Source organism: Protopterus annectens, chromosome 6.part1 (genome assembly GCF_019279795.1).
Source record: "Protopterus annectens isolate FY-2018-M chromosome 6.part1, PAN1.0, whole genome shotgun sequence".
Taxonomy (NCBI): domain Eukaryota; kingdom Metazoa; phylum Chordata; order Ceratodontiformes; family Protopteridae; genus Protopterus; species Protopterus annectens.
In genome coordinates this window covers 400,668,076-400,683,463 of record NC_056738.1, presented here as the reverse complement: position 1 = coordinate 400,683,463, position 15,388 = coordinate 400,668,076, and the positions used below count along the sequence as shown (strand labels likewise).

The 15,388-nt window shown below is 38.6% G+C and overlaps 1 protein-coding gene across 1 annotated transcript in view; it reads right to left on the bottom strand.

The window, feature by feature from the left end:
• The window catches only part of VPS51 (VPS51 subunit of GARP complex), a gene marked incomplete in the record, with an annotated part of 371,967 nt that overhangs the window by 321,453 nt on the left and 35,126 nt on the right, over positions 1–15,388 (bottom strand). The window contains 2 exon segments of the mRNA XM_044075814.1: positions 8,884–9,101; positions 13,264–13,410. Of these exon segments, the coding sequence (XP_043931749.1) occupies positions 8,884–9,101; positions 13,264–13,410 (365 nt within the window).

The following is a 15,388-nucleotide window of genomic DNA, read 5'->3' as shown; positions in this document are numbered from 1 at the left end:
CTACAGTAGACTGATCAGAGGGAAAGGGCTTTAAGGCAGTCTGCATAAGTCAGGTTTGTTATGGCTTGTATTATTTTTGTAAGGAACCTCTGAGGTTGCTCTAGATTCTGCATATGTCTGGGCTGGTCCGGTACAATCCAAAGGGAACACTGTACTGTATGACTGGTCTGACAAGGGTGGAGTACAATGGGATAATGACTTATTTGGACCTAGATGCCATGCCCTTACTTATAAGTTGCGCAAAATAAAAGGATTTCCTCACCACTGTGGCCATGTGGTGGTTGAAGTTAAGGCTACTGTCTACGTGTGCACCCAGATCCCTGACCACTGGATCAACACTTAGGGGTGTATAATCAATATGGTAATTAGCTAGGATGGTTAACTTCACAAAGGGTATAGTTATGCACATCTTAGCATTGAGCTTAAGACAATGGTTTTGGCACCATTTGTTAGTCAGAGATGGACCTTCTTGAAGAATGCTAGTGTCTGCAGGGGAGTCTATGATAACCCCCAGCTTGCAATCATCTGCAAACTTAGTCAGCCATAAACCTTCATCATTTGCTTCCATTTCAGAGAAATAGATGCCAAAAAGGAGCAAGCACAGTACTAAGCCCTGGGGGACTCCACTAGTGACTGGCCTCTTGGTAGAGGTGGCCTCAACTATTTTGACCTACTGGGTCCTATCAGTGAGCCAGATGGCCATCCAGTGGGTGATAAAAGGGTTTATACCTAAATTAGTGAGCTTGTCTAGAATGTCTGTGGGGGAATACTGTATCAAGAGCCTTGGCCAGGTCGAGATAAGCTGTATGCACAGTCCAATGCTTTGATGACCCTCTCAAAAAAAGTCCACCAGATTTAATAGGCATGACCTTATTTTAACAAAGCCAAACTATGACAGGTTCAGCCTTTACATGTTAACTATTGTCCTCATTTATCACATCCATGATGACTCTTTCCATGGCCTTACATATGAAACTAGTAAGACTTATGGGGCTGTAGCTCTCTGGATCAGTAGTCAAAACTCTTTTGTGCAGGGGAATGAATGTAGCCATCTTTCATTCCTTGGGCACAAAACCTGACCGAAGGCTCCAGTTGAAAAGTGATTCAAGCTTGACCACAGAATTCATGTTTCAGGCTATTTATTAAAAACATCTCAAGATGTTATCAGGGCTCATCAATACAGTGTGTTTGGCCTTGGAAAGTGCATTGATGACCTGTTCCCTAGTAATGGTTGGGGGAATTGTATTTGGCATTTCCTTTGGACTATCAGGGAGAGACTAGGAGGAAAAATATGAGATGAACCTGTCAACCAAAAGGTTGACAATGGCCTCTGGTTCAGTGTGGGTAATGCCATTTACAACATGTTATATGCATTGTTGTATATTTCCTTTGAGGTTACGGACATAGCTGTAGAAAGCTTTGTGGCTGTCCTTTGCCTGAGAAGCTATTTTTTTTTTTCAAATTTAGCCTTTAAGTATTAATTAACCCTCTTAGCTGCCTGTTTAGATTAGTCAGGGGGCTTTTAGTATGTATCGCTTTATTCCTCCTATGCTTGGCCAAAATTTCTTTCTTTTGTTATATCACCACGTGATAAAGTAATTCCACCAGGGTGGTTTGTCTTATTCTTAATACGAATGGGCACAGCTCACTCTATACAGCTATAAATATGGCAGTGCAGGGATTTTGTAAATAGCTCAGTGTATGCCATGGTGTTTACTGGGTTTAGTGGTACTTGGAATTTAGCCAAGGTGTCACTTTGTAGACAGAGAGGTTAGGCTTGGAATAGTTCTTAAAGGTTTTTGGTTTTGTTGGATCCCTGGATTTAATTTTATTTCAAGTAATACTGCTTTATGATCAGATCTGACTAGCAAATATATTACACTGGGTGATGAACATCGGCCCTCCATGTTGGTGAGTACAAAGGCACAGATGTTTGTACCCCAGCAGGAGAATGGATCAACTGTTCCAGGATGTTGGTATTAGCAAAGTTTAGTAATCACTAGGCTTGTGCATTAGAAGTAGTGTAGAACTGTAGAATTCCAAATCTACACAGGGGTAGGTGAGAGCCCCCATGAATATCATACTGGGCTGACTGGTGAGGGGACTCTAGGACATTAAGATAGGCAGGATGGGTTTCTTGGGACATGGAGGGGGACCTACAGGTTGTAAGGATATGGTATGACACCCGGTTTATGGTGAGTTGCACATGTATGAGTTCCAGTGGGTCAAACACTTTAACTAGTCTGGATGTGAGACTGGTTTTAATACAGACTGAGACTCCTCCACCTTTAGTTCCCTCTTGTGCAGTAGCTGGTCTAAAGTTGTGAAAGGCATTAGAACCTTGCACTGCTAGGGTACTCTCAGTGACTTTAAATCGTGTCTCCATCACTACACAGATGTCTACACTCTCCAAAGAGTGGAAGGTTTGCAGGGAGTGGAGTTTCTTATTAAGACTTCTAGCATTGAGCAGCACCACCTTGAGATATTCCTTCATAGGTTCAGTTAATTCGGTAGGTTTATCAGTTTGCCATTGCCTAAACAAGGCACTGTGGGGGGTGGAAAAGGTCTTTGCCAATATCTGAAAGCCTAGAGGGGATATGTGCAGAACATCCCTGGCAAAGCAGTGTGATCTGTCAAACATATCCACCCATGCCGTCACATACTGTACCCCTCTGGAGAACTGTTTGAACAAAACCTGTTCTAGACCTGGAAAAGTAATCCAGTTTGCAATGTTCTATAAAAGTATATACAGAGAACAAAGTTACTGCCTCTAGTATACTCCTCCCCTTTCCAGAAAGCCACAGAAGAAGCCAAAATCTGGTGGAATGGGTCCTTACCCTGCCTAGAAGTGACTTGTTATGTTGAGAATAACAAAAAGAAAAAAGCATGAGATAACCACCTTGAAAACTGTCTACTTCAACACTGGTTGCCCTTTACTCATGCCTCCAAATGAAATAAACAGCTCTCAGCTTTCCTGAAGGATAGATTTTTATCTGGACAGTATCTGAGCTGTTTGTAGACATCCAGAGCAAGACAAATTTATTCTCCTCTGTTTCTGAGTACTGGAAAAAAAGACAGGGATGGTACTGGAAGGGACATCGACAGACTGGCTCAAGTAAACTCTGAAATTTAGAGATCAAAGAAACCCTGCCCTTGTGGAAAATGAGATAGGGATGACTCACCACAAGTGCTTGTAATTCAGATACTCTAACAGAAGTCAAAGCAGTCTTCCATGTTAAAAATCTCAAATCAGCCAGATGAGCTGATTCAAATGGAAAAACAGTAAGCTTCGCAAGCACAAAGTTAAAATCCCAAAGAGCCCCATTTTCTAGGTAGATGAATATGTAAAATACCTTTTAAAAGCTGCTCGACTTGAGGACAGGAAGGAAGGGGAAGATCCAAGAGCAGATAAACCCAAATGGCCAATAAAGGAATCTTGCCAGATGAGTAAGAAAGGCCAGAGGACAGTAACTCACACAAATCATTAAGAACAGGTGCAGTTAAAAGGGTTCTGATTCTTGGAGAGGCACCAACTAGAAAATTTTTTCCATTTGCACATATATGATTTTCCTAGTAATATGTTTTTTAGCCTCCTTAAATACCTGCTGCACATCCACAGAAAAAATGTGAAAGGTATCAAAATTCTATTACTCAGGCTGTCAACTAAACAGTTTTCAAGTCGGGGTCCATGTCTGTGTGTATAAATCCAGTCTGTGGGAAGCTTGTAGCTATTTGCCCTTAGTCAGTTTCAGAAGAAGGGAAAACCACTGCTTCCTGGGCCATAAAGAAGTTACCACCACAATCTTTGGCAAGTCTTTCTGGACCTTTAGAAGAACCCTGAAAATCAATGTAAAGAGTTGAAAAACATAGAGGAACATTCCCGTTCATGAGAATGAGAAGGCATCCATCTTCCAGGCCACTTTGCAAGGGATCATTGAGCAGAATTTCTTTAGATGTCTGTTCTAAGAGGAGGCAAACAAATCTGCCTGAGGTGTTCCCCACAGTTAGATCAATTCTGGGATGATCCCAAGATAAAGTTTCCATTTGCAAGGGTTTGTACTGGTCTGGTCCTGCTTAGCATGTCTGCTACAAAATTTGCTCTAAAAGAATATATGAAGCCTGAAGAGTCAAACTGAGCTACATTGATATCTTCCACGCTAGCATAGCAAGTCTGCAAGCGAGATGGATTTGGTACCCCTATTTAAATATCACACCACTGTGGTGTTGCCCATGAAAATTGCAGAGGTCCTGGTGGCCAGAAATGATTTACGGCTTTCAAAGCATTTATTACTGTAATCATCTCTTTAAGATTCATGTGGTTTTGTCTTTCATATCTGTTCTGTGTAACGTACCTTGCACTTTCACACCTTGGGAAATGGATCCCTGCGCTAGGTCTGTAGCATCTGTTGTGGAAGACTGAAGAGAAGGAAGGGAGAATGGGAGACCTGGATTCCAGGAGAACTGGTATACAAACTACAGAATCTCTCTCTTTACAACCCCCAATACAAGGTCTGAAAAGATAAAGAATGAATATGTGATCCAGACTGATCTGAGGCACCACTGAATTTTTCTAATGTGAAGTCTGGCCAGGGGAATAATAACAATCACAAAGGCCATATACCCCACAATCCTGGGAAATTCCATGACAGATACATGGGTTTGATTGGAAATACTCAGGAAGAACTTTTGGGACATCTCTTAGTAGAGAGGCTCTGCCCAGGGTAGAATCTGATATCCCACGAAAGCTATTATGTTAAAAGAAATGAGAAAAGATTTCTGTAAGCTAACTTGAAAACTCAGACAGAGTAGAAGACTGTAAACACTTGCTAAGGACTTTTGATAAATGGAAAAAAAAAGAGAGTCTGCAAATATAAGACAATCATCCAAATAAGGAAAACATGAATGATTTAAAGTCTTCAATAAGGAACTACTGGAGTAAGACACTTTGTAAATAACCTTTGCACTATCTACTGTTCAAAGGGTAAGACAGAGAACTGATAAGATTTTCAGTACATGGATGACATTAAGAATCTAAAATTTTTGCCAATGGCAATATGATTGGCATCTCTTAAGTTAGCTTTACCATGAAAGCTGTTAAAGGAACAAGGTTGTTTGTCTTTTCGGCTTTTCCCGGTTAGGGGTCGCCACAGCAGAACTCCGGTCCGCTAATGATTGTCAGTAGATTTTTTTATGGTGCCGAGTTGCCAGCCCGACGCCCAACCTTCAGCGAAGGCATGCCCATTCATGCATATCTTTCGGAGGCCACTCGACCGCAGGGAGGACATGCAGACTCCACAAAGAAAGCACTCCCAGCCAAGAATTGAACAGGAGAACATCTTGCTGTGAGGCAACAATGCTACTGCAGTACCACTGCAGCTCTAAAACAAAAGATAACCGGGTCAAAAGAGATAACATTCTCAACTTTAGGACCTTGACAAAAAGGTTGAGAAAGGAGAGGTGTAGCACAGGCCTCCAAGTCCCTTCTTTCTTTGGCACCTGAAAAATCCTTGAATAAAACCCTTCGCCCATCTGGCCAGTAGTCACTGGTTCTATGACCTCCTGAGATAACATCTGTTCCAAAACTGAGGAAAACAGGGATAGCTGGTTTAATGGACAAGGAGGAATCCCCTGAAAAGAATGGAGGGACTCCCACTTCCAAATGTACTCCTACTGAATGACTTTCAGAACCCATTTGTCTGGAACAATCTAGTGCCACAATGGAAGATATAGATTCAGAGAGAGAAAACGACAGAGAGAGATTGCCAGGATGAAGATGGGGGCATGAACAGACCAGCAGCTTTTCTGACTCTTTGGACTGTTCTTGATTTTAAGACGCTTTCACTTTCTTTTTGGAGTCTTACTGGCATTACTTTTTTTTAAATCCTGTTTCTTGGCACCTTGCTGCTTAAATTGATTTTTGAAAAAGGGAGCAGAGGTGGAAGAAAAAAATTATTTGCCTTAAAAAAGCAAGGTTGAAGATATGGGTCACCCCATAAATCAACTTTTCCCTCATCAAGCCTCTTAAGCATCTCAGTTACAGAAGGGCTGAAGAGAACATCCTTGTTCAAAGAAGAATTTAGAACAGCAGCAGGAAGATTTTGAGAATGTAACCAAGCAAATCTTCTCATGACTGATCCAGCCTTGGAAACAGTATCAGCAGCATCATAAGAACACTTTAAAGCAGGCTTAACTACATGAGAACCAGAAACAACAGATACATTCAAAGATGTTTTCACCCCAGGAGAGGGAAGAGGTGTCTTTTGACAACCTGAAAAGTTTAAATTAAAGTAAAATGTTAACATGTGAGGCTGGCCATTTAAAATTCTGAATATTAAAATGGCAGAAGAATAAACGTATTTCCCAAATTTGTCAAAAACTCCCATCCTTGTCAGAGGGAATGTGATTAAAATTAGGAACTTGTCTAGCAGAAGCAGGTTTGAAAAAAAAAAAAATCACTGCAGGGCATTACGGTTAGAAAACAAGTATTTGAGAAACTACAAGCTGTCAGGAAAACTTTTTTCAGAACAGATAAAAATGATCTTCCTCAGTTGGAACACATCATAATACATTTGCTGGGCAACAGGAATATCATCCTATTCCTAATGAAAGTGTTCTTTCATTTTACATAAGGTTTCAGAAATAACATCTTCTGGAGGGAAATATGAAGCCATACTTTCTTCAGAATTAGAATCTTCAGCATAAGATGAAGATCCCTGAAGCACAACTTTTTCCCTCTAATCCATACTCTTCTGACTGAAAAATCAGTATGTGAAAAAAAAAGAGGGAAATATTTTTATTTTCTTATCTGAAGGGGAAACGGACATAGTAAAAGCAGAACTTAGCACTCTAACAAATCCCAGCAAGTCTTTCCTGACCATAGAAATAGAGACAGGAAAAAATAATTCTTTGTTTTCTTTTCCTGGAACAATCCCTACAAAAAGATATATCTAATATGGACACACTCTTCTGGAGTTTGGGCTTCCTATCTGGATAAGGTGGGATCTCACCACCAGCCTTTTTCCCCAAGACTGATAAGAGCAGTTTTCCATTGCCCATTGAGGGCAACCCTACACCCACAGAAGACATGTATATACTCCCACACTTAGTGTCAGTAGCTGCAAAACCAATACCAGCCACAGCAGTCACCCACTGACGGCTCAGGCAAGGAAGGATTTTTTTTTTGTACAACAAAACAACAGTGTAACACTGTGATAATCCCCAAAAGTAGCAATCTTGTCCCAAACACATAAATTCTATACTAAAAAATATCAAACATTCAAAAAAATAGATTTAAACACAAAACATTTCCACAAGCATTCACAGTATTCATAGCCGCTGGTATATATATAATATTAGTCAGTTAAAAGAGAATACATTTCCTGACGCAAAAAATATCACTGTCATAGAACACTATTTTTCCTCAAAATATATAACATTTGGAAGGTTTTCTCCAGAAGAAGACTTATCTGCACAACCCTGAAGAATTGCTAGCTAACCATCAGTTCCATGAAGCCTGCAGAAGGAGCACACACCAGCAGTAAAAAAGTTCTGAAGCTATTGGAACTCTAACTGCCTCTTATTTGGAGCACTGGCAGTTACATTCATGGAAGGCACCCTTAAGCCTTGAAAACTGGCAAGTAGTTCATATCCCTGGCAGAATATAACCCAAATAGTTTAGATTACTGCAACAGTGATCTAATGTTAAACATCTGAGAAATTCAGAAAATATAAAATTGGCAAGTTTAAATCACAGTTACTTAACAGACAGACTTTGAGTACATCAGTGGATATTTATTCCTCTCCATTACTCCAAAGTGATCAAGGATGACATTATCTGTCAAAAGACCACCTACATTACCTGGATATATCATGTCTGCAAAATTTTACAGTTTCAGTCTTCACTTTTTACTGACTGATCAAGTTGGTCTATCAAAACGCATAGAATAGAACAAAGGTAAACTATTATAAAATTAAAACCCATATTTAAATGCCCATTCAGTTTTAACCAGCACTGTAGAATGTTTTAATTTTACTTTACTCTCAATATGATTTCCAAGAAGAGTAACCAAATGCCAAACTACTTTTCTGGCAGAAATATAGTGTATGTGATTTCTTTTTGTCTAAGCGTAGCTGATCATCTGCCTTCAGCTCCTTTCCTCATTTACTGGGTCTACTGGACCTACCTTAACCTCCCACTGGGTCTACTGGACCTACCTTAACCTCCCTCAAGCTCTACCAATCCAAGGTCTGGGACTGGTGAGTATATAGAGGACAGATACAGTATCATTCTGTTGCCAGACGGTGTTTCTCCTTTACGTGCTATCTCACACCTGCAGAAGTCTTGCAAGCTCAGCTATGGATGCCTTCATGAGGTGCAGAGTCTGCTTGTGAGAATGCTGAACCTCCAGGACAAGAGACACACTTTTATAGCATGCAGCTTGCCTGTCTCTTTAATGCTGCAATTTCAGCAATCAGTACTGTCGCCCTTCCTCTAAATGGGTGAGACAGCATTGTCTACTCACTCTCATCCTCCCCCACTCAGACCCTCCAGTTCTCATGCCACTAACTGAATGTAGATCATCCGGCATGCAGTGAGGGCTTTATCATCTCTCTGTGTCAAGGGGCCAGTATTGGTACACAGGATGTTAAACAATTATCCAAAGATTAGTTCAGATAAAACTTGCTTCTATGATAAAATCTTTTAAACTCTAGACCAATCCACTAGCTTAACAATATATACTCCAGTACCTGAATTTTTCCCAGTATTGGTACACAGGATGTTAAACAATTATCCAAAGATTAGTTCAGATAAAACTTGCTTCTATGATAAAATCTTTTAAACTCTAGACCAATCCACTAGCTTAACAATATATACTCCAGTACGAATTTTTCTCGCAGTTTCTGGGCTAGTTCTGACATAATCTTCTGACAGTCATTCTGGATGCCTTGGAATGAGGGCATGTGCTGATACTGGTACAGGACACAGCGTGCTTTACCATAGTACCTCACTGCTTGGGCATACGCCTCTAGCTCTATACACTTGTTGAGGCGAGCTGGCAACTCGAACAAAAACTGGAGTTTGCGGAGCAAAGTGTGAACACCTAGAAAAATAGTATAACAGAAATACTTCATAAGTAAAAGTAACATAGTACTATGCATTTTTCATATCTGTAAAAAATGGGTAGCAATTTATTCATTTTATTACAATGCCCTGTGGAATATGTCCCAGTCTCATCAGGATACACAGTACCAAAGACAGTTCTTAACAATATGGTATGAACTATAGGAATGGTACGGTTTCACAGACTTCTATGAATCCAGGCTTTCTGTTGCTGGTGTGCAAGTGTTCAGGCCTCCAAAGTTGTTACCACATCTTTTCTGCAAAGATTCCCTGACCTATGACAAGATAATATTTTAGCAGGGGTACATGGCAGATGTGGGGGAGAGAGAATGACTATCACAGAAAAAGCTAATGTTTGTGTGGTGGGAGTCGGCGGAAATGTTATTTCAAACAATCTACCTCAAGTTGCTTTTTTTGCAGGATCAGTCTTTGTGAAACCAGCTTAGACCCCTTGTAAGAATAAGCAGTACCAGTATTGTAGAAAGAATTTTGTTTGTGGCTTTCGGCTTTTCCCGGTTAGGGGTCGCCACAGCGGAACTCCGGTCCGCTAATGACTGGCAGTTGATTTTTACGTACCTGCTTGCAAGGCCTGACGCACAACCTTCAACGAAGGTATGCCCATTCACGCATGGTATTGTAGAAAGAATACCATTAATTATTTTGTATCTCAAAGTTGGCTGAACAAGCTCCCATCCTATCAGAACAAGGACTGGTCTCAAAAAGAAATAAATAATTAAAAGATGTAATGCCTTATTTTTTATGATCCCTCATCATAACTTTATTTCAAAATGAAGCTATGGGTTCTATCAGCCTTACACTTTAAGAGGCCACTTCTGTTTTTTCACAGATGTCTGCCACTGTACACTCTACTTAGGGACAATGACATACCAACCAACTTCCATCTGGCTAAAAGGCAAAGCTGGCAGTCACTCCATGGAATGTCCCTCTGCCAGTAGCATTCTGCTACTACAATGCTTGCATCTGAAATGAAGCACGTTCTGATTAAAGTGATTTGCTGACATTTGTATACACACACAGCATTTGAGTAGTCAAGTGCCACAATGCATTTTAAGCAGTTTCCTTCCTTCAATTTTTGAGCTGTTTTTTATTAAAAGCTATGTAAACTTCTTATTAAGCCATGGCCGAAAAAATGTAGCTTTTCCTATTATGAAATTACCTTACAGTAACATGTAGTGCATCCATGGACTTTAAAAGGGGTACCATGTTGCCATCACTAAGAAAAATGGAGAACTTTAACTTCAGCGAGGCTAGTCCATTGAAACTGCAAATTTTCAAAGTATTTTTTCTAGATGAAGAAGAAATAAAAACCGTTTCCTGATGGGAGAAAAGTACTATTCAGTAGCTTATGCATCACATGCTGTGGTGCAAAGGCAGGGCCCAAACATTGGCAAACAAATAAATAACTTTTCTGTGGTGGTACTAAAGTGTTTAGCCACAATTGGTGTAGTATGGTCGCAAGATTGAAGCCTGAGTGATCAAACAAAGCCAGCGCTGGGTAAACCCTACATCGTCTGTACTCAAATGTGATTTATTACCAATACACAATGGCATTACTTAACATTTTTCTTACAGTTCTTACGTAATACAACTGTATAAAAGAACTTCATTTTCTTTACTGTCCTCATGCTGATTAGAGTTTCTTGTGTCCTCTTGGGAATATGACTCTACAAAGTAGATCTATTTTACGAGAGGTACTGCCAATCAGAAGACAGACACTTGCAGATATAGTTTGCATGCATCAGATGGCTTAAGAACACTCACATGCTATTTTGTCTACTGTGACATGTCATTTCTCTTTCTTTATACAATGTCAGTGATCCTTTGGTAGTGTTCCACTTACAATGATTATGTAGTGGAGAAGCTAATCACTGTTCACACTTTCAAATAATAATGACCTTTCATCTTATATTTCAGTTTACTTTGCCATTCCAAAGAGGAAATATGTCTCTGTGACGTCTCTCCATCCTGTAGGCAGGTCTTTGCCTGTTTCAGTTATCAAAGTAATCATTTAAAACACATTTTTTTTTCTTAGCAGTATGAGGAAGAGGAAACTGTAGTGCAAGTTCACAATCATAGGAATTTATTTTTATTATATGGTTTTGTAAAGCTAAATTTTACATTTTTAGTTAACATACTGTATATAAAATTTCATTATTTTCTCTACAGTAAATATACAGTGCTGTTTTTTTTTAATTATGTTAAAACAGTTGCTGTGAATGGAACGGTCTTCCATCAGACAGGTATATTTTAAATTACTTTCTGTCACGGAAAAAGATATACTTCTGAAGTGTAACACTGGAGTTTCTTCTTCTAAACCTGCAGTATTTTAAGAAAATGTATTCTGTGTGTTTTTATATAAGTATACACATGTACATTTGTCTTTGTATATTTGCATACATATATTTATATCTAACCTATACGCAACATACAAATACATATGCATATATATATTATATATATCTATATGGGAACCCCTAATTTAGTCAACTGTTATTAACATCAATATCTGGCTAGTTTACACAATTTGCTCCACAGGTGTATGAGATCACGTAGTTCCCTGGGTTGGGGAATATGCCCTTTTCTTGGTATTGTGCAATGTAAGAGTTAGTGTATACAAATGAGTGTGCAGGGTGGACTTTTGCCCCCACTTCTGCAGAAAATTCTGTTGATTTTTTTGTACTTTTGATGCTGCTAGGATATTCGTTGCCTACGTTTGCATTTTTGATCTTTTAATTGTCAGTGTTAGTCACACTGACATTTGGGTATTTTGATTAAATTTATACCCATACATTGTTCTAGTTCTTTAAATCGTTCCCAATCAGGTCACATCCACACAATGTCACTAACAAGTGTCATTGTTATAGTTTGGTTTGTGAAAATGTAACATATAATGTGAGTGGTCAAATCGGCTACACTTTGTTTTGAAGACAATGACAGTGAGAAAGGCTGCAAGTATATTAAAACTACAGTGTTTCTGTAGCAAAATGTAGACAAAAATCACAAAAAAATGTTTAACAGCTCTGGTTTTGTCCTTTTCCCAGGGCTGTGTGGCAGAAGTATTAGTATACTTAAGTACTAGGAGTGTAGCAGGTGCTTGGCTTGTAAAAAAAAAAAAAAAAAAAAAAAAAAAATTGCTTTTTCTTCCCATGACTCTGAAATAATTTATTACAGGTGAACTTTTACATGTATAGAATTAGTTTTGACGGTTATAGTTTTTTCATTGTTGTAATTAATGTTTTGGACTTTGTTGCATCACTATATATTACACATGGGAATATATAATTCATATTCCTATGGCACCTCAAAACTATCTCGGGTAGAGCTGTATCACCATCAGTTTAAAACAGGCTTTCAAACTCAACTCGCATATATTAGTGTGATATCCTACCAGCAACACTGTTCCTTCCCTATTGAGTGTGCAGCTCAGCCAGGATCTTCAATTTTCACCAAGAAATCCCTATTTCAGACATGTTCCCGCCTCTCTTTCCTGGTGAGAGACATGCAAGCAGGCATAAGCCTTATTTTTTTCTCTCCACAGGTGGTCTACAAGTGCTAAAATTGGTACTTCAACTTGGACTAATGACAGATTAGGTGGGTACTCACCCCGAAGCCAGCAGGCTGAGTAAATTAACTCTAGGTATGGAATAAAGAAAAAACTATCAATGGGAAGTCAGGACTGCATAACATCATTGCACTGTATACAGTACAAACTCACAGCAAAGCAGTCATAAAGGTTAAACCACATCAGAGATGCCCCAGATGCACTTACATGTCATGACTTCCTCCTCTACAGTTTTATCACCACCTCAGACTCTTTCTTTGGTGATTTATCTGGAATGTTCCAGGTCCTAAAGTATACAGTTCTTCTGCCAAAAAATATGTATATTACTGTTCTAATTCCTTAACATTTCCAATATAATCTTTGGTTAGCCCAGAACTTTGAATCAAGGATGCCTCTATAACAGAAAGAGGATGAAGCAATTATGTGTGCTGCAAAATCAAGAAAGCATCAAAAGCTAGCGAAGAAAGAAAGAAATAGCAGACTTGAAAAGTGGACTAAATTATTTCCATTCGTAAAGTAGCAATATAATACAAAAAAATAAGTAAATGCTAATGGCTACCAGAAAGCTTGGTGATTTGTTGATGTTGATCCTGAAGTGTACTGCTAATCCGTGCACTGAATTCAGTGATTACTGCCATGTTAGCTGCAAGACGATCCATCTCATCTTCCATCTTTTTAAAATCATTTTTCATTTTTCGGATAGTGTCTAAATTACAGTTGATAAAACAAAAAAAAATATATGCCAGTTAAAATGTTCATTACTTTAACAATTACCTGCTAGGAAAGTATAAAACTGCAAAATTGCCACATATGTAATTTGAGATGTGATTAAACAAAATCGATTACTTTCAAAACGAGTTTCTTTCAAATTATCTTTTGTACCTCCATCACAAGTATACATTATAAATGGGTTTGTCTGTCACAGAACAGAACAACTCTTACTGCAGAAGTAAGGTTTACAAATGGCTGGATAAAAGAAAACTTTGGAGATCTTTCAGACCTACAAGGGGCATATTTAAATAAGACAACAAATACTCTTTATTTGTAACATTTATGTAAAACTATTCAACTTCTAGTCTAAAGGTTTACCTCTGTATTACAGTGCATACAACAAAAGCTCATTAAGTGTCCCCAGCAGCTTTCAAGCCAGCTAGGAGGTTAAATATTGTTTTCATTACCATGAGAAATTGTACACTCAGTGCTATGCATGCAAGTCATATTAAGGAGTAATATTTAAACACAAAAGGGCACAACCTAAACAAACATGCTTTTATAATAACTAAATGATTTTGAGACTATCTACGACTCAAAAGAGCAAGTCCAGTCTTTTGGAGCTCAGCCCTGAGATTAGCCTTTGTCAAAACACTGGTCTTACCTCTGCACCAACAAAAGCTTTCTTGCAATGTTTAACTTAATAGCAGTGACCATGTGATTTTTACGAGAGTTTAATCAACAGGCACCAAGACACTACATCATTCTCACTCAAATCCCTTTTCAGCTTATTCAAACTCAGTTACTCTACAAAAACATTTAAAATTTTATTAAAACAGCTTCAATATTATAGGAGTACTTAAAAATTATAAATACATTAAAATTTACATACACTTTCAAAGTTATAAAAAGCTGTCTTATTCTCTATATTTCCACCATCCTTTAAAATACTTCAGTTTATACAGTCTTTTTAAACAAGCAGGTTGCTTTACAACTTTTTGCGAACCCCCACACAGAAGTTCATCACTGGCAAATATATCTTAAAGCAAAATGTAATTGCTATGCTACTCCAAGTAATGGCCTAGATGGAAACCCTACATCAAAAGTCTTCAAAGAAAGGTTCAAGAGTAAACAATGAGGCTCTGTGAGATTTACTTTACTTATAGTTGCCATACAATATTCAGGAAGTGTGCACAAAACCGCTGCAGAATATATGCTGTTTTACTTCTTTTGCTATCTTAATTTACTTTTCCAAAAGCCAGTTTCTTGTTTATTTTCTGGTATCTAAACGTCTATCTTATTAGTCTTTTCAAAACCCTCTGCACCTCATTACATTGTCATCTGATTTGTTACTTGGCTCACTAACAGAAGGAATTTTGTTTCTGAATCCATAGTGAAAATCAGAATAGACACTGATGAGCTTGCTATGGAAAATACTGAACTCCTATATTCTCTCTACATCCTGTCTGACAGCAAGAAGAGACAGTAAGCCTGTACTTTAATCTCCTTTTCATCCTTACCTTTGCCCTCCTCCTTCTCCACCTTTCCTAACCCCTGTGAAATTCCTCTATGGATTCCCTGGCCATCACCTATTCTGGTAGTCTATTCCATGGGATCACAACCTTGTCCACAGAAAAGTACTTTGGAAGACCAAGGAAGTAGTTGGTCCCTGCAATTTTCTGCCTGTTCCTCCTCAATCCTTACTCATCAAAACGTCCCCTTCATTTTTCCTGACATGATATTGTGCACTCGTATCATGTCTTACCCACACAACTTTTTTTAAATGTCTAATCAGAAGAGGTCTTGGCTCTAGTTTCCATAGTATCTTGTCACTTGCCTGTCTATCTCATTCGGCTTTTTGTTGGTGTTCCTCTGGACACCTTCCATCAGCCTAACATCTCTCTCTCTGTCTTTATAAAGTTTTTCAAAACTGTTTGAAATTTTCATGGTGTGATCTGACCAAACATAACACA